The 19,841-nt window shown below is 43.4% G+C and overlaps 1 protein-coding gene across 2 annotated transcripts in view; it reads left to right on the forward strand.

Moving 5' to 3' along the window:
- Positions 1-19,841, forward strand: part of WDFY2 (WD repeat and FYVE domain containing 2) — a 67,687-nt gene that overhangs the window by 41,452 nt on the left and 6,394 nt on the right. For both annotated transcript variants that reach the window (XM_069011279.1, XM_069011285.1), the window contains exons 4-11: positions 3,589-3,643; positions 10,141-10,291; positions 12,582-12,694; positions 13,595-13,721; positions 15,594-15,699; positions 18,350-18,451; positions 19,107-19,237; positions 19,573-19,681. In XM_069011279.1, the coding sequence (XP_068867380.1) occupies positions 3,589-3,643; positions 10,141-10,291; positions 12,582-12,694; positions 13,595-13,721; positions 15,594-15,699; positions 18,350-18,451; positions 19,107-19,237; positions 19,573-19,681 (894 nt within the window). The remainder of the gene's footprint in view (positions 1-3,588; positions 3,644-10,140; positions 10,292-12,581; positions 12,695-13,594; positions 13,722-15,593; positions 15,700-18,349; positions 18,452-19,106; positions 19,238-19,572; positions 19,682-19,841) is intronic.

Here is a 19,841-nt window from a genome sequence, read left to right on the forward strand (position 1 = left end):
TTATGACATTTTTTTTCCCCTGACAGATAAAGATGTAATGTCTGACAGAAGATTTAAGAGTTTTCATTCTCTTCCATTTCTGCAGCATGTTTGTTGTTCTCTGGAAGACCTGAGAGTGCAGTCGGTCACTTGTGTTAACAGGATAAAGTCAAGCCTATAAGGAGATTTGTAGTGTGTTGTTAAAATGGCATCATCTATCAAAGAACAGACTGTAAATTCCCTGGGGTGGGAACTAGGCTGTGAATGGGTAACGCATAACTAATATATAAAGATTATTAACTCAGAAATTGATTCAGTTGCTTAAGGAGAGTTCTCCATTTTGTGATACATCCATTGACATATACCTGAAGCTCTGGGAAGGCATGGATCTTCCTTAGTTCCTGGACCATGTCACCCAGACCCATGGCCAAGGACTCCAAATTATTTGAACAAGATGCTGATACTATTTCTAGGATGAGGTTTTAGAGAAGTCTTTTGCTCAAGAGAAGTTCCAGGTGGGTGTATGTGTTTCAGTGTGAGGGAGGTGTGCTACACAAAGAAATAGTTGCAAGTCTTTGTACATCAGTGGACATCTAGATTTTGACAGTCTTCAAGAATTCTCCTTTGTGCCTTGTGAAGACTTTCATGGTACCAAGTCACTGTTGTAATAATAAGCTTACCTGAAATAGGCAAGACTGAGCATTAACATTTTAAGTATGATAAAAAAGGTAGTAAAGTAGCTCCAAAACCTCTGAAGGATAAAGAGTGATCTTGCCAGAAGAGTTGTTTTTAATCCCTGCAAGGAGGCTGTTTGGTTTTGTCATCTTGAGTGCTCTGATATGTCCCAGCCCTTCCTGTGCAAAAGGGCTCAGAGAGGACTCAGAAATCTTTCTCTGTTCTGTTAACAAGCACTGACTGAGCTGTGTAGGTGACCCCAGCTTTTCCAGCTCATTAAGAAGAGCAAGAAGCTGCCTAATGAGAATTGAGTGTCAGCAGCTCTGAGAGGAGCAAAACATCTACGTAGGCAAGGACAAAAAGCCAGCTTCTGCTGGTACAATGTTAAAGAGATGTAGTCGGTGTTTTTGTAGTGCAGATGACACAATGTATGTGCAATAGGGCATGAATTTCTTGAGCAAGGTGCCCTGTGCTAACATACCTGTCTAGTGACGCAACTAACGCATTCGGCCTGAAGAGGGAGAGGGCAATAAGTGCAATGGAAGAACATTTGAGAGTGTAAAGGGGAGCGGGGAGACCTGCAGAAAGATTAGAAAATGCATCACAAGTTATCAGCTACTTTCAAAGAAGAAAATTATATGCAAGAAGTCTTCGGGAAGAAAATTATATCCAATATCCAGGTTATCTGAAACTGTGTTTATCTTGTAATATATTTGTTTTTATTTTGGATGGAGCAGAGTATTGATAGTACATAGCTGTGGTTTGTATTAAAGCATACAGTAGTAATCAATATTTGGATACATCTTACAAACTGCACATGTTTGATTTATTGTATTATAATGGAGAGATTCAAAAGCCTTTTCAGTCTTCCACTGAAACTGTGGGACTCTTTGGATCTCAGAACATAATGACCACATCAAATTTGTTAAGAGAAAAATGCAAATAGAAGTGAGAATGCACTCCTCTCTCTACATCCCACCTGAAGTCACCAGCATCTGTGTGCCACTGCAGTCAAAGACAAGGACAGCCAAATTGGTGGGAAAGGCAGACATATCTTCCCATCATGTGTTGCAGCAATTAAAGCAATTTCTCTTTGGGTAACAACAGCAGAAAGCATTCTAGCAAAGGGTCCTGCTTCAAATAGGCTTTGTAGTAAAGCATTTCATGTGGTGATTTAGTATTCTTCAGACAGTGGTTGACGAAACCAGGTTCCCCTCTAGGTAGCTGGAAAGCTATAGCAGATTTTTAACTTCCTGTGGTTTGTAGAGTTAAGGTGACCCTGGTATAGAAATCCAGCTGACTTAACTTATTTCTTACTGCTGTTTAAGTAACACTCCCACTGTAGTCCTTAGCTGCCAGGGAAACCTAATGGGAGGTGGTGCAGATTAAGGAAAGGAAGATGAAGTAGAGCAATTTAAGAGAACATATTTATTACAAATTTATGAACAGAAACCTAGAGGGAGCAGAATACATAGCTGCCTCATAGTTGTTTTTCTGGAAGCTGGGATCTGTAGATGTTCCACAGATGAGTACTGTAACCTCTCCACAAGCAGAAGATATGATGTGTTTGGGTAATTCTGGTGCTGAAGGCCAGGCAGATTACCTGCAGTGACCCAACAGAAAATGCAGAGTGACTTCTTTTTTAGTTGTGGTTTGGAAACTGGGGGGAAATACTAGCTTAGAATGTCTTTTGCTCTTTTGCATTAAACATTGGTTTGCCTTAAACATAGTCTGTAGGCCCCTGAAGTCCAGTCTTCTCCAGTGCTTTTGGCATGTGCACAAGAACATTTCACAACTATATGTTTATCAAATTCGCTTATCTTGCATTTGTAATGTTTATTTTAGTTTTCCATCCTATTTCAGGTTAAATGAGTTAGGTTTTACTTCTTCTGTCCTCTAGGCAGATTAGCACAGGGAGTTTCTGTGTAGCTTGCTATAAATTATTAATATGATGTGTTTTTACACTCCTTCTTTTTTTACTTTGTGTTTCTCTGAGTATGTGATGTATGCACATAGATACCTGACAGCTCTGTGAAAGCTAATTCATGTGATGTGGCCGCAGAGCCTAACCTTTGCTTGGGTGTTTCCTCCAGAGAGATGTTGCAGGAGTTTGGTTGTGGCCATTCTGATTCCCCAGTTTTGAGCAACTGTCCTCTTCAAAACAATCTGCAGGAATAGCCGGGTGGTCAGTCAGTTTACCCACCTGGGATTTTTCCAGGAACCGAGGCTGCCACGCAGACCCTTAGCTGCCATTCTCATCATTTTATCATGCAAAAGCCATATTGGAAATTGAACAGCAGCACGAAGGCAGCAGAGCCTGTCCCATAGGTGTGCTCTTGCCTGGACACAGAAAAGTTTGGGTTTCTGTTTGCCTGAAGCACTGAGAGGCTGTTTAACAGAAACCTGAAATGCATTCCATTCCCATCACGTATTGTTGGTATCTAGCCTGGACTGAGCAACTTGGAGGGTCTTGTACATATATATATTGAGTTTTCTGAGTGTTCAGGTTGGGGTGTAGTGTATGCACACACATGGATACGTGTGTATACACAAATGTACACGTGTGCACACATAGCTGTGCACACATGTGGGTTCTGCCCAGGCAGTCCTGAGCAGCAGGTGTTTGCCAGGTCTCAGGTTCCTCATTTTGTGGCACCTCAGCTCACAGCCAGTCATTTCTGTCAGCTTTTTTGACTTCTTTTTTAAAGGTTCCTCTTATATCCTTTCTGTTCAGAAGCACTCATAATATTGTTTCTTAGGCAGCTTTAAAAAGCAAAAAAAATTAGGTTTTTAGGTATTCAAAGTTATTGAAAGTATAGATAGGGCTGTGTTTGTGAAGAAGGGAGAGCTTACCTAGGTATTCAAATGTAAACAGTCTCAAACACTTTACATCTCTAAGCCATGTTTCTTTTGATTTTTCTTTCCCTCCCTCAGGAATTCATTTTATCAGAAGATTACAACAAGATGACACTAGTGAAAAGTTACCAGGGTAAGAACCACAATATGTGTTAATTGGCTTGTATTGTCATTAATTTTTGTTAATATTCTCTTAAGGAGTGTGAGTGGAAAAGTTTCCCTTGCAATGATAGACTTTTTTTTTTTTTAACTAATATAAATGCTGGTTTTATTAATAGATCTATAATGTGCTTTGTTTTTAAAAGAGCTGTTTCATGTTCTGTTTCACCTTTTAATTGTTCCTTTGGAATATCACAGTAGACAGCAATCTGTCCACGTTTGGGGAATAGGAGTTTTAGTTTTCAGTCTTCAGTAATCCAGTGTATCTACTGAAACAACTTAGGAAACTAACCCATCTTTTAAGGCTGAAACTTTTGGGGTTAGTCTGGTTATATTTCAGTAACTGTCGGTTCCAATAACCACAAGATTATCAGTGAATATCTCTCCTAGTAAAAGGTCAAGAAATGCTAGCCCATACCTTTTCTAATTAGAGTCTGGGCATCACTAATGTGATGTTTTCAGAAACCTAGCTGTTTATCCTTTTAAGACCTCTAAAGGACACTGTTTTGGACAGGTATTCTTATAAAAGTAACAAATACATGTGACAATTTATTGTTATAGGGGCTTTTTTGCTGTTAGACTAAGAGGTGGTATGATATTATATAGTATCATATCATATTATATACTAAGCATTATGTTTCTGTACAGAAGCCTCTGACATGTTAGCTTGAGATTTCTCACATACAGTTTAAAATATGTACTTACTCATATATATATATTTTGAATTTTATACCTTGAAAGATTGAGAGGGTAATTTAAATCTCTAAATGGAGGCTCTGGAGATCACTTTGTAACATTTAAATTTTAAGGTATGAAGAGAATCTTCATTTTTGCAGAGCATGGCTAACATGTGAATGTTTCACTTCAGCTGTTTCATGAATGTCTGGTGTGTTGTAAAATTAAGCTAGAATGCCTGAATTTTTTCTTAGCTTGTAAAAATGGAAGAAAAAATATCCAATGATGATAATATATATATATCTGAATCTTAAATAAGATTGTTGAAGTCTGACTGTACCGGTGTTAAGTATCCAAATTTGTGATTGTTCTGCAGTCACCAAAGTTTAATGCAGCCAAGTTTCATATTTAAATATTGTGGCACTAAAGAGGGTGAGCTGAGGTCTTTTCTTCTGTATATGCAGAACAACATATGCATGAGAACAACTTTCTTGATGAGTTCTTCAGGGAAAACGCTGAAAATTTTGGAAGAGTGGAATGGATTTCTTGGCAGTATTTCAGAAAAGCCAGTTGGCTGTGGCAGCCCACTGAAGGTCTGGGGAAAAACTCTCATAAAATTAAAAAAGAAAAGAAAAGAAGGAAAATGAAAGCTGTTCTCACGGCCTTCTGCACTATGCTAGATGTGCTGCAAACATTAGAGGAGGCCTTTGGATAGGAAGATGCCATGGAGAACCTCCATGGGTTGTCCTGGGGGGAAACCCAAGAGCTCAGATTCCCCAAATATTAGAGAGCAAAGGATTCTAATGAGTGTTCACTAACATCAATGGAGAGGTGGTGCAACTGACCACACTCCTAACTAGTCACCTTCTTCCTAGACTACCTGTCTCACCATGGGAAGGTTTTTCATAGGATCATAGAATGTATTGTGTTGAAAGGGGCCGTGAAGATCATTAACTTCCAACCTCCCTGCCGTGGGCAGGGACACGTTCCACTAGACCGGGTTCTCAAAGTCCCATCCAACCTGGCCTTGAACACTTCCAGAAATGGGGCATCCACAGCTTCTCTGGACAGCTTGTGCCAGTGTCTCACTGCACACACCTGCACAATTGCAGTGAACAGTTTTCTGACAGTGCAAGGCTGGAAAAAGAAAAAAAAGAAAACCAAAGAGATTTCCCACTGTTTTCAGGGCACCAATGACCTGGGGCTGCCTGCTGCTCCACACCACAGTGCCTCCCACCACCCCCTCCAAAGAGACATGCTCCTGGATTCTCCATTCTTCACACCAGGTGTTGGTGAAGGAATATAGCACCCCCTCTGCCTGGTGCCTGGGCTTGGCTGGACCCATGCTGGAGGTCTAGAGTGCTGGGGAAACATTGCAAAAGTGAGGTGCTCTGTGAGCTGCTGTCAGTCACAGGGTCCTGTAGTTCCATCAGTCCACACAGTGTTAGGCACTTTCATGCTCCTCTTGCTCCATTTGCCTCCAAGCAGAGCACTGGATCTGGGCTTACTGGTGGCCTCACTGGGTCCAAAGTCCAACTGGGACACAGCAAGGAAGAAAGAGCCATGCTTTCACCATGTTTTCTGGGAGAATATGCAGGGAAGGGCATTGTAGTCCCTTGGGTAGGTATATCATGGTGCAACAGAGATGAACCTTCCTCAGATGGTCCAGTAGGACTCCCTCCACAGTCTCATCCCTGCAGTGCACCTTCCTCACAGTTCCTATACTGAGTTTTGGGGTTGGCATAAGGATCTTGGTAAAACCCTGGGCAAGGAAAAATATAGTAGTAGTAGTAGTAGTAATAGTAATAATAATAATAATAGTAATAACAATAATAATAATACAATATGTAATTATATAATATATAATATAAAAATATAATTTAAAAGGAACAGGTGGGTTTGTTGGGTATGGTGGCCTTCTAGCGGTTCATTTGTTAAAAGTCTTGCTTTTAAAAGGTTATGCTTAAAGTTTTCAAGACCTTTATATTCTTCTAAAGTATTTTTGGGGGAGTAAATAATTTTATTTAGCCTACTAAGGGGCTTTAGCTGAGTCATGCTGGCTGGTTTTGTGTGTGCTAGCTTCGTAAATGGTCAGCAGTGCTCTTGCCCACTGGTGGGCTATTGATCATCTCCCACAACAAGGTATTACAAATAACTGAGGCTGCTGTAGTGATTAAAGAACATTAATTGTGCCTTGAAAGGCCATGAATATGTTGGTCAAATGATCCTCTGAGGACAGAGAATGACAGCACGTGGATAGGCTGTGCTGTGGTCTTGGTAGGGGTGTGCAGCTGGGTCTGGTGGTGTATGGAGCCTGGCATTGGCAGTGTACATGGCTGGAGGTGCTCTGTGAAGGTTTTGCTGCAACACTGTGTCTGGAATTGTGGAATCTTATTTCTGGAAAGGGATCTGAAAACAGAGATGGGGGATGTGACTCAGGATTAGTCAGGACTCTGGGGTGGGTCTTGTGGCATTGGCCTCCTGTGGGCACTGACTCATTCCCTGCATAAGGAGGAGTAGTGCAACATTTGGACAGTGCCATTTGGGATGCTCTGGGTAATTAATTTTCATATCACCATCCCCTCTTCTTCAGTCTCACCACCAGCTGATGGTGTAGACAACCTCTGCTCTCTCCCTGGGCAATTCCTCCCACATGCCTGCAAGAAACCCTTCCCTCCCCTCAGCAGCCTTGGCTTTCAGCCCCCTCCAGCCCGGTCCAGCCATATGGCTGTTGCTGCTTCCCATTCCACATGGCCTTCTCCACACCCTGCTTCTTGTACCTGGACCTTGTACCATCTTGCTGTGCTCCCTCTGGATAACAGCTCCTGTATTCGAGTTTTGTTTTATTTATTTATTTATTTGACACATGCTTTTTCTGCCTAGCCAGATTTGTAGACCTGCTTCTGCCCCATGCTTTGTGCAGCCTGCCTTTTTCAAGGGTGTCAACCTGGCCTGCTCATGTCATGCCCTTACTTCTGCTTTCCCTTAAGCACAGCCTCTTCACTTGTGCTTTTCTTGCTCATGCTAAGCTTTTTTTTCTTCCTGGCAATTTCTACCTCTGTTTTGGTGTTTGCTGATACTTTTTACTGTTGTAACCCCTCAGCACAGCTTCTTGCCCAGCACTGTGTGGCCGTGCACTGGTCATGCTTCTCAGATCTTTGCCTTTACACACAGGACTGACCCTCCATTTCCTGTGCTGACATCTTGCTGTGCACCTCCTGGCTGCAGCTTCTTTTCTCTGGGCACAGCCTTTCCATCCTCTCTCCAGCCTGCTCTTTGCACAGTGCTCGTTGCTGCTTTCTCATAGAGCAGAGCAGCCATCCTGCTCCCTCCCATCCTCCAGCTGCACATGGACCTGTGCCCTTCTCCTCTCTGCTGCTTCTCTCCCTTCTGTACATCATGATCTTTCCCCACAAATGCCTCTGTTCTCATTCTGGCTTACACAGATCTGCTCTTGCCTGGTGCTTGTTGAGAGTTTTCCTCTGCTGAGACCACATTCACACTCCCTCCCCCCATCTCCATCCTGCTGCTGTTGCAAATGAGCAGCTTTGGAATTGTTTGCTCCACATTTTTTCTGCATACAAATGGTGATCAAGTCTTCAGTAGATGAAGGACCAGCTTTTTGTTTGAGGCTTCAAGATGCTGAACCTATGTTAATCCTAAGGCCCAGACCACTTCCTTGCTCTGCTATCAGCTTCCAATCTTCTGATACTTTGCTTCTTTAAGCCTTACATGAGTCAAATTCCCTCTTAACGACAGGTGACTTTCTATTTGCATTTGTTTTCTCTTTGCTTCTTTACTTAGGTGATCTACACTGTACACTTTCACTTGTTTCAGATATTTCTGCCATCAGTGTGTGTGTGGTGGCACCAGGTAACATGTGCAGGTGGACAGCAGAGTGCTGAATTGAAAGCTCTTTTTGGGGAGAGAGGATAAGCAAAGCTGTCATGTACACCCCATCCACCTCTTGGCAAGTACCCTTTTTTAATGTCTACTCCTTACTTGCCAGGAAGAGCTGCCTCAGCATCCACAGGGAGTACTTCTACCACAATTTACAAGCGCTATCTTCTAGAAGTTTTAGGAGGTAGAAGACAATTTAGGAAAGTTGGGTCATGCCAGCTATCCTCAGAACTAGCTGAAACCATAAGAAGCTGTCACTAGCAGCAGCATTTGTCATGTGCTGAGAAAACATTCCTGGATAGGCCTTGAGCAGTCTGATCTCAGCCAGCTTTGCACGTCCTGTGGAAGGGCGTGGGTGTGTCTGTGGCCTCGATGGTTCACACAAGCTCCTGGGACATGTATGTGAGCCCATGAGATGCTTGTGGCAGCAGTTGTGTCACTCTCTAAGTGCAGCACTCCACCAGGTAGTGGAGATGTTCCCAGAGAGACCAATGGACCGGTAAAGATAAGCATGAGCCAGCCAGGGGGTGGCTGAATTTCTTCCCAGAAAGAGAGAGCAAGGGTGGAGAGGAAATGGGATCTACTTGAAAGAGCTCAAGTGACTCCTGGATGGTCCTCGTCCTTTTATCTGGAATGTAAAAGTGTGTGGAAATGACAGCCAAAATCTGAGCTCTTCTATTGGCAAGAGTGAAAGCATCTGGGCACAGTTCATGCCTGATACTGCAAACTGGTTTAGCTACCAGTCACAGTTATGGCAAGTTGTGTCAATATATCTATTGACTTTTCTGCTCAGGGAATCTCAGTCTGAAAAAGTGGATCAGGGCCAGTGTTGGCTCTTGGAAGCTTCCTCTTCTTTCCTACAGGTAGTTCCCCCTTGTAGGGTTTGAACACAGCTCTCATCTGTGCTGTACATTTGTATGGGGCAGACAGCAATTTTCCCGTACTGTTCTGAGGAGATTCTCTGCATTTCAGATGGACCTTGGGGGCGGTGTTTAAGCTTCTAAACATATTCAATCTTTTTTGTGTCAGCTTTTCCACAAACAAATAAAAGCAGTCTGTTTTATGTGACACATATTGCTGGGTCTTAGAATTGTAATAAAGCAGTATGGTGGTAGATTGAGGAGTGTGGCGTTCACCATTAAGTTACCACTGGGAATAGTTCTGTATGTCTTTCCAGCCACTTGTTTTATTAGAATATCAGTTCAATCAGCACTTCATGACCAAGCTCACTGGTCATTCATACAAAAAAAATGTCTGTACAAGCATGTATTCCCTTGTTTTAATGAAAAGCTTTTGATGGCTTTATTTTGGTAGCAGTAGAAATTTATTCCTTCAGCTGTTTTATTCATCTACTGCAGCTGTGATATTTTTCTTTTTTTTTAAATTTTATTCCAGTAACCTTTTAATGCTGAAACTTCCCTTTGTTGCAGCAATGTGCCTGTGCTGTAACTCATCATTCTGCTGGGCTACCACAGCCCAGATGCACCAAAACTTCACAGTGAGAGGAGCAGCAGTGTAGGCATCTTCACTGCTGTCAAAAACAACAGCTCAAAAGAGGTTTAAATGGAACCCCAAGTCCATTCCACAGTGGCAGCTTTGTTAGTGATGATACAATGATGGAGGGAAGACTTGTGCTGCTGTAGAAGATAGATTACTGCAATAGGCATGGAAAGAATTAAGTCTTGCTTCCACTCTTTCTCATGCAAACACTGAACATGCAGAGCAGGGACCTTAGAAGCTTCCATGGAAGCTGATGTCAACAGGATTATTAAACACCAGCTGCTTCTGTAGGGAAGCACGAGTGGAGGCGCTGGGTGTAGGTGGTATTTGCAATGGTTGTCTGCCCCCATGTTCTTCTCTGCAATGTGCTTACATGTCTGTCTGCTTAACTTTCAGCTCATCAAAGCAGGGTCATCATGATACTGTTTGTTCTGGAGATGGAGTGGGTGTTGAGCACTGGACAAGACAAACACTTCACATGGCACTGTTCAGAGAGTGGCCAGCGGCTGGGGGGGTACCGCACCAGCGCAGGCGCCTGCGGCCTGCAGTATCCTTTGCTGAGCTCTCAGTTTTATTTCTGCTCTTTGGCACTCAAACAGCCCTTTTAGTTTATTTGTCTAGTTGTCCTCCAAATTTTGTGCCCTGTATGGATTCAGTGCTTTGTGAGAGAAACTGTTATTTAAAGCCAATTTAAAAACCTGTCAGTTCTCCTTGCTTTGTCTCCTTAATGCGTAGTGGCATATTTAGGTCTGAGCATTTTTGAGCACCACAATGGGCAATCTGCAACCTATTGTGGTCTGCTATTGTAATAAATATGGATAGGGCCTTCATTTAAACATGCAGTGCATGCTTTCTTCAGAGAATTAATGGTAGCGAAAGTAGGTTGGTGATCAGGTCAGAGTGCCTGTGTGTAAGCATGGTAAAAATTAAATTACTTTAATATAAAATAATAAGCACTTGTCCTTCACTCTGGAACTGCTCACTATGTATTGGGAATTTGGGTTAACTAAGGAGTAAATGATCCAGAAATGGCACTCAGGTGGCTTATTCACCTAGAGCTGCCCCACCTGCCTGACAATAAAAAAAACATTAATTCAGGTTTATTGAAATGGAAAAGGAAATGGAAAAGGATGAGCTCTTAGGCTGAAAACAGGGGTTAGCATAAACAGACTTTTTAATGCCCCGCAGGGTAGGCGGTATAGATGCGTGTTTTGCTAGTTCCTGAGAAGTGATACTGACCCAAAATTATTGTTTGAAGATGGACTTGCTTTATATTATCTGGTAATTCAGCCAATCTAAATGGCATAAAGACTGAACCTACTTTTTAATTCATTGATAAATATTTTTGAAAGCATGATGCAAGAATTTTCCCTGTGTTCCCTAAATCTCTCTAGAGAACAGCCAATTTTGACTGATTAAAATTTTTGGAGGACAATTTAATTTGGGTCATCTGACTATGGTGGTGGAGGGCAGTGGAAGCAGTGGGAGGGAGAATCACTGGCAAATACTGCAAAAATATTTGGCATAACCAGGAACAGGTTTGGGTTTTTTTGTTCTCCAGTGTCCTGTGTGCTTAAGATCAGTACTCCTTAAATAGCACTGCTCTTACAGAGTACTAAAAACAGTTACTCCTTAAACATCCAGTATGGATTCTGAATGTGGAATTAAATTGGATGAAGAGGTCAGAATCTGTCCAGTTAGGTGATTTCTGTAGGTGGTTGAATGGCCAATGAAATCACAATGGGGTAAGGAAAAATACAACCAAATCTTAAAAGCACCTTCCCCCCACTCCTTTCTTCTTCCTGTGTGGCCTCAATTTTGTGCCTGATTTGCTCTGTCTCCTGGGGGTTGCAGCTGTTTCACTGCATGTTGTCTCTGCTGATCCTTCTTCCTCAGAGGGAGGACTTCTCACACTCTTCCCCTAGTCCAGTGTGGGTTCCTTCCATGGCATGCAGCTCTTTAGGAACAGATGGCTCCAGCATGGGTACCCACAGAGTCACAAGTCCTGCCACCAAACCTGCTCCAGTGTGGGGCTCCTCCATGGGCTGCAGGTTAATACCTGATCCACTGTGGATCTTGAAGGGCTGCAGGGGGACAACCTGCCTCACCATGGTCTGCACCATGGCTGCAAGAGAATCTCAGCTCCAGTACCTGGAGCACCTTCTCCCACTCCTCCTTCACTGACCTTGGCATCTGCATTTCTCTCACATAGTCTCACTCTTTTGCCCGGTGAAGTTGCTGGGGCATTTTTCATCCCCTTATTAATTCTGTTCTCCCAGAGGCACTGCCACTGTTACTGCTGGGGTCAGCCCATTGGGAAGTCCATTTTGGAGCCAGCTGTCATTGGCTCTGTTGGACATAGGGGAAGCTTCTGGCAGCTTCTCACAGAAGCCACCCCATATACCCTCCACTACCAAAGCCTTGCCACACAAACCCAATACAAGCAGAAAACTAGTAATGAATATTTTGCATAATTTTGGGAAGGGAGAGAGTAGATACCATCCAAGTCTAGCACTCAAGTTACAGAGCCTGAGGAGACAACTTGTATGTTCATGGCAAAGAGCTACTTAAATGGTGTTTCATAACAAAAGCACAAATTGCGTCCTCAGGAACAGTCTCTTTTTTTCTCACTCAGGGATACTGCATATTAGTATGAACAGGTATGAACAGGCCTTACTGATATGAACAGGTGCCTAAAAGTACACTCTGAATACCTCCTTGAGACTGGAGCACTATTCACAAGATTGCAGTATACTCATGTTAAAAGAATTAGTGAGTCATGAAAGGAATGCAAAGCTTGTGTAAATAACATGTTTTCCTCAGCATTTATCCTTCAGATTTGATGTGGAAACCCGGCATGTGTTTGTTGGTGACCATTCTGGGCAAGTGACCATACTCAAATTAGAGCAAGAGTCCTGCAGTCTTGTTACCACATTTAAGGGACACACAGGTAAGGCCTCAGGAGGAGACCCAGGAAGGTGCTCAGGAGGGTCTTCATCTGTGCTCAGCATCATGATGATTTGACTGTCCTGTGATACACTAGGATGGCTTGTGTCAGTGTATAGCATGGAAGGGACATAGGCCTTAAACTGTCCCAGCAGTTCAGGGAAGCTGTATTGGTAAAAACAAGAGTGATCAGAGCTCTGAGCAGAACACATCTGTGGCAGAAAATGCCACAATCAGTAGCTGCTAATTAAAGCAGAGTGAGACTTGAACAAGTTGTGGTAGTTCTGGGAGGGAGAAAGGATGCTGCTAAAGGCAAGATCTGTATTGGTAGACACTTTATCCCAAGTGGAATAGGCACAACTTGGAGGCACTAAATGCTTGTTTCCCTGCTGGGACTTGTGCCCCATCACCCTTTGAAAAGAACAACCCTGGATATGATGCTACCTTCTGACAGAAGAAATGCTGTCATTCCTCAGCATTTTTATTCATATCCCTCCTCTCCAACGAAATGCTAATAGCTCAAGGTAGCACAAGGTAGTTCAATCCTTGAGCTAGGATACTGAGAAGGTGCCCATAGCATTCCACACTTGCTTCTCTTTTAATCTTCCGGAAATTATAGAGATGGAAAGTTGTGTAGCTCCCACTGTGACCATTGTTCTACTGCTCAGTGGATTCATCCATGCAAGCAGCAGTGGAGCCATCTGCCCACAGAAGATCAGGATGGGGCTTCAGTAGTTTTTCTAGACTGTTATTTTTCCAATGAAAGGTACATGGTTGCATAGTCTTTGCTAAAGAGATCTGCATTTTAATCACTCCATATTTTTTGTTGTATCTTTATATTTAGCTACATTCCAGTCTTCCACTTCCTGTAATAAAATGGCTGTTGTGTGTGCTCCTGTTGCAGGTGGTGTCACTGCTCTCTGTTGGGACCCAATACAGCGAGTTTTATTCTCAGGCAGTTCTGATCATTCCATTATAATGTGGGATATTGGAGGAAGAAAAGGAACAGCCATCGAGCTGCAAGGACATAAGTATGTTCAAAGCCCTTCCTCCTGCTTTTATGGGAGAAAAGCTAAAGGCAGAAGCCACATCTGGAAACAAACAGCCCAAAGGTTACAGTCTTCACAAGCCTCAAGCTTGTATGTGTGACACCCTGTGGTCCGTATACAACAGGAATAATTTGCTTATAGTAAGTTTTTCAGTGTTGGGCCCACAGGCTGTTTTAAGAGTCTGCAGAGGGTGGTGAAGGAAAGCACAACGTCTGTAGTCCTGAATGTGTTATGCCAGAGCCTGTGCCTTTGCTGGAAAGAGGAGGCTCCTCAAATGAGAACAGCTGCAGGGAAATTCTCGGGTTTTAGGTGTCAAGGTCTTTCCTTCCCCTAGAGGGAGCATCGGGCTTGGACAATTAATCCCTTTTTCCTCCATGCTCCCACTACAGCCTGAATTTTAAGTGATGTGCTTTAACCTTTAACCATAGGAGCCTTCACATCTCCTCAGTGCAAAGAGGCATCGTCTTTGCAAGTACATTTGCATAGCCAGAGACGTCTTTGAAGGCGGGTAAGCCCGTGCTGGGCACTGATTATACATCAGAATGGCTCTAGAGGCCGTGACTCCTCACCTTTTGGCAATGCAACAAGTTGGTTTCAGAGTACTGGGACTGCATATATGTGGGACTTGCATGCCAGGCTCAGGTCTGGAGAGACAAAATCCTGTGGTGGTTTTGGGCTAACAGTTTCTTACATATTCATGCATTTCTTCTGAGTGATGCTGCACTCTGCTGAGTGATTGGGATGCCTCTGGGATTTCAGAGCACTGCAGAGCTCTAGCTGAAATTCCCAGATCACCCTCATACCCTACCAGTGGTGCTTGCTAATGCATCACTGCTTGTTTTACTGCTGAGGAAATTAGTTCTATTATGAAGTTAGCCTCTGGATCTTAATCAGTGTGGCAGCTGTCAGCTGGAACTGTACAACACAGCGTCCTACGAATCCTGATGGTGCCTCTGGTGTTGGCAGGCAGGCACTGTGAAGGGTGGTGGTGTTGTCCCAAACTCTCCCGTGAATGCATTCCCATATGCAGGTGCAGCCATAGGCACAAATAAATGTGTTAGCATGCAAGTCCTTTTGGCAGACAAGACCAGTGGTGGTAGCAAAGGAAACCAAATGTTGTAGATGATTTCCAGTCACAGTATGATCGGTTACTGTGCCTTCACAACCTTGCTTTTTCCATAACAGTGTTGTACAGTCTTTGTTTCCCAGGTTGTAAATAGCCTGAGATGAGGCCTGACTTTCTTTCTTTTATGAAGGACTGAGCCCACCTTTGGGGGTTTAAGTTGAATTGTTTCTCCCATGTTGATTTTCATTAAAAGAGGAAACAGGAGCACCTAAACTTTCCACCTTACTGTGAGAAGGCTTAGGAACAATTTAGTGATTCCTATATTATTTTTGAAACTCTTTATGCTTAGTGTCAAAAGAAAGTCTTCAGTAGTTTCTCCGTGATTCACTTCTAGATGTTGCAGAGATTTACAAAACAAAGTTGTTGCTGACATTCTGACAAGAAGGTATCTTACCAGGGGCTGCATTTATGCATCCAGATGTGCCTTCAGAAGCTGCAACCCTGTTGAGGCTTCCCAGTGCAGCTGGGACCTCCTATCCCAGGAGCAGCAAAAACAGTTATCAGAACAGGTCTTTGCTTTTGTGGATGCTGCCCAGATGAGCAACACTCTCATTCTGGTCCCAGCCTGACAGCAAAGACTGATTGCATGTGATAGATGCCATGTGCCATGAGTGGGGGAGGGAAACATATGAGCAAATAAATGGTTTGTATTGCTGTATGGATATTCTGTGCTCACTTGTGCAGTAGCCACAGGTGGTTGATTGCTAACTGTCTTGTTTCTTTTTCAGTGATAAAGTTCAGTCTCTCTCCTATGCTCACCACACCCGGCAGCTCATCTCCTGTGGTGCAGATGGAGGAATCGTCGTCTGGAACATGGATGTTGAGAGGCAGGAGGTAAGATGCTTAGTTCTTGTCAATTTGGTCTGAAGCAGTCCTGGGAAGAAGGGGCCTGTCTAAATTGTGCAGCTTTCAACCTAAACAAGATCATTCCAAGCTTTAAAAATGTTTCTGGACATGCTCCAGTTGTTATACAGCAATTATGCTGTGCCTTTGATAATATGGTACAGGGGAAATTGCCTGGCAGAAAATTCGCATTAAATTGGCTGCTAAATGGCTCTTGCTCTTTACATTACTGCTCTGAAAGATACCCTGTAAGGAGGGTATTGAGATGCTCTGCTGTGTTTTCCAGCATATCATGAGAAATATCAGTTCAGATGTAAATGGATGGACTGATTAATTAATTTTGGTTTTTAAAAAGTAAAACAAGAAGGCTCTTGGTCATCTCTGGAAAAACACAACCCAGCATTTTTCTTCCTTGATAAGAAGCCCTTGACAAGGGCTTCAGTCTCACTTGCTACTCAGTCTTGCTTCCCTCTGGTGTAACCATGTAGAAGTGGGGTAAATGATGGCTTTGCTTATCCAGACAGTAAGATTTCACCCACAATTCCTAATTGCTTTTGTGCTTCATGGCCAACGAATGTGAGCGGGTGCAAAAACGCTCCCCGGGTCTTTGGCACTATGGGAGCAGCCCCCGCTTGGCAATTTCTGAGTCCTGACTCAGAGAGGGGGAGCGAGCTCTGTGCTGGCTGAGTCAGGCACCAGCCCTGCTCAGCAGCCTGGCAAATCCTGGTGCCATGAGTCACAGCAAACCTCTGCCCTCTTCCTGGCAGGGAGTAGGTCAGAGCAAGGCTTTTGGCAGCATGGGCTTTCACCAGCTTTGCTGGCTCTCAGGAGTTGTGGCCTGAATGGGTTGAGTGTGTCTCCCTTGAGGAAGGAGAAACGCTAAGTGGAAAACTTGATTTTAAAAACTGACTGAAGTAGGCATAGGCAGAAACTGAGCTCCCCTTTTAATGTGATTTAGCATTTCAATTGATCCTCTTTAATTGCTAGTCCAGGGGCCAAGAATGTCACCAGCTCCTAAAGTGAAACGAAAGCAGAGTGGTTTCCTCCTTCCCAAGAGATGTTTCCTTTTTGCTGCAACTCGAACATCCAGAAATGAAAACCTTTATTTGCTGCCTTCAAAAGGCTACAGTAAGGGTTAAGATTGGCTTGTCACAAAATAGGCAGCAATGCTGTGAGAAGGCTGGTTTGAAAAACAGAGGAGAAATATTATTAGCTAAATAAAGGCCAAGCAGCAGGTGCTAATGGTGCACAGCTTTCCCAGACTATGGCTATGTGGGCTTGTTCTTGTTATCAGCAGCACAATAGGGTGTTCTTGGTGCTAAACCACCCACAAAACACAAATCTTTGAGATATCAAACCTTGGGTTTGGGTCCTAGGTTACTTTTTTTGGATTTTGGCTTTCATATCGTTGCCCTTATTTAAGGATTTTCTCCATGTGATGTGTGCTCAGTACTCATTTTGTTGCTATCAGATTTTCCTACATCACTGAGATTGTGTTAGAGTCAATTAAGCCATTTTAGCTCTTGATTCTTTATTTTCAACTCAATTTTTAAAAAGCTGTAAGAAGACATCCAAATGATGCTATAAGCTGTGTTTCTGTTTGACTACAAAGTGGTTACTTGTCACAAGCAAAATGTCTTCTTCATCTATAGTGTTCAAATGCCCAAGAGATGGAAAGTTATACACAGAGATATAAATCTGTAGGCATTAAAAAGAAAGACTGTTGTGGGTAGAAAAGACAAGGATTTTTCCCAGCAGAATGAACTGCTTTCAGAATAACTGGCAGAAGAATATGAAACAGGTGGTTGCTTTATTGCTGGGGGTCAAAGCTATCCTGGGAGCTGAGGGTCTCCATCTGCCCTTAACTTACCTTTGCCTGGCTTTTCTGCTGTTTTTAGTTCTTAATCTTGGCTGTGTTTCTTGCCATTTTAATTTGCAGCATGTGAGAAACCAGTGGCTCTGATAAGACAACTGCAGTTTGCTAATAGCACTTCCTCACAAAGTATTAAACAATATTTAGTGTTTATTTAAACTCACAGGTTGATGAGGGAAAAGAGTTTGGGTTTGGTTTGGGTTGTTCAGGTGAATCCCATCTTTCTCATCCCTGTGTGTGATTTGTAGCACAGGCACCTCTGACAGCAGGAACTCCTCTTAGGGTGCTGAAGAAAGAAAGAATATGAAACATCAGCATTTCCCATAATTTCCCTTTCCCTTCATATGAATGAAGGGAAATTGCTTGGCTATTAGAAATACTAATTGACCCCAGCTCTCACCAGAGGCAATAGCAGGTGGTAAATGCTGTCCAGACAGGACAGAACAAAATATTTTTATATGTTTCATTCCAGAATTGGGCTGTTTCTGTGGTCTTATTATCAAACTCTTCTTCCTGATTTGGGTGAGAGCTGTTCCTCCCATGTCCTTCAAAGCTAAGCCAAAAAAGACATCCCAGGGAACAAATGTCATCTTGTCATCATCATCAACAGTCAAAATGGCATCTTGTGAAAATGGAGATATTAAATCAAACTTAACTGGCTATGTTGCCACACCACAACACATCTTTTTTGTCCTGCCTCTAGGCTCCACTGGAAATTTTTCTGCTTGTTGCTCACTTCCATTTTGTGTCTATGTGTGTGTGTTGCAGACCCCGGAGTGGCTGGATAGTGACTCCTGTCAAAAATGTGACCAGCCTTTCTTCTGGAACTTCAAGCAAATGTGGGACAGTAAGAAAATAGGCCTCAGGCAGGTTTGTATATGTCCCTTGGTGTGTTAACATGGTGCCATTAGGCTTTTCTCTCATAACAGATTCTGGCAATCTTTTCCCCCTAAAGCTTTGAGAACTTGCACTTTGTTCTTCCACTAAGTGCTCAGGGTAGGACAGTGGGTTTGCCTCTGAGGCTTGATTTTGTGACTGAAAGGAACAGACTGGTTTTTTTCCAATCAATCCCAATAGGAAATGCATGTAATAGGCCTTGGGCTGAGTAGATTGGGGCCTTTCATGATTTTAGCCATGTGGGACTTTGCTCACTGTTAGTCAAATATGTTACAGAAAGAAATCTACAGCTGATTTTTGGAGATTGTACTGGAACCAAAGCTGTTTTCAATGAGATTGGATAAACATCTGTAACTGCTCAGGCTGTACTGGGAAAGGCTTACTGGTCTGCTTGAAACATGCTGCTGTGTTTTCCTGCCTATCAGGAGAGGGCTGCAGATTGCAGACTTTTACTAAAGGGGTGTAAAAATGCTGCATGTGCTCATGGAACCTGAGAAATGAGGTGTCTGGGACAGAGCTGAGCTGCATTGTGTCTTGCTGGAGTGAGATGGTAAAGCCAGTGGACCTGAGCAGTGACCTGGTCTGGGTTTGTGGCCTGAGATGTCTTTCTGCATGTTGTCTCCTACAGCATCACTGCCGGAAGTGTGGGAAAGCCGTGTGCGGGAAATGCAGCTCCAAGCGCTCCTCCATCCCACTGATGGGGTTTGAGTTTGAAGTGAGGGTCTGCGACAGCTGCCATGAGTCCATAACAGATGAGGAGTAAGTGTGGACACTGAGCCAGCTTGCACTGGAATGGGGAGAAACTCCTACATCTGGAAGGGCCTGGGTGGGTGCAAGGCTCTAGGAGGGAGCAGCCTGGCATGGTGGTCCCTGGGCTTTCTCAGCAAGATAAGGAGGAGTTCGAGCCAGGAGGGATAGAGAGCCCCCCATCCCTGTTCCTTTCATGCCAGAAAGGTCTCAGTGCAGGTTTACAGAGTGGTTGCTGAATTAATGGCTTACAGCAGCAGTCAGATACTTTTTTCCTCAATAGCAAACATTTTGGAGGAAAATCCTGCAGTTAGAGTTGTTGCTGATTTTTGGATTTCTTTCTTCAGGCGGGCGCCTACAGCTACTTTCCATGACAGTAAGCACAACATTGTTCACGTACACTTCGATGCCACCAGGGGATGGCTGCTGACCTCGGGGACAGACAAGGTTATTAAGGTAAGAGCAAGAAATGTGCTCTAGCTCCCATATTTCATTTCCTTTCCCTCTCCCGTGTGGCTGCAGGGATGTCATACCTGGCTTCTTCCATCCAGAGACTTCTCACTGATGGATTTCAGCCCAATAAGGAGCAAGGAGGTCTGGGTCTATGGAGTTATTG

Source organism: Aphelocoma coerulescens, chromosome 1, assembly GCF_041296385.1.
Source record: "Aphelocoma coerulescens isolate FSJ_1873_10779 chromosome 1, UR_Acoe_1.0, whole genome shotgun sequence".
Taxonomy (NCBI): Eukaryota; Metazoa; Chordata; class Aves; order Passeriformes; family Corvidae; genus Aphelocoma; species Aphelocoma coerulescens.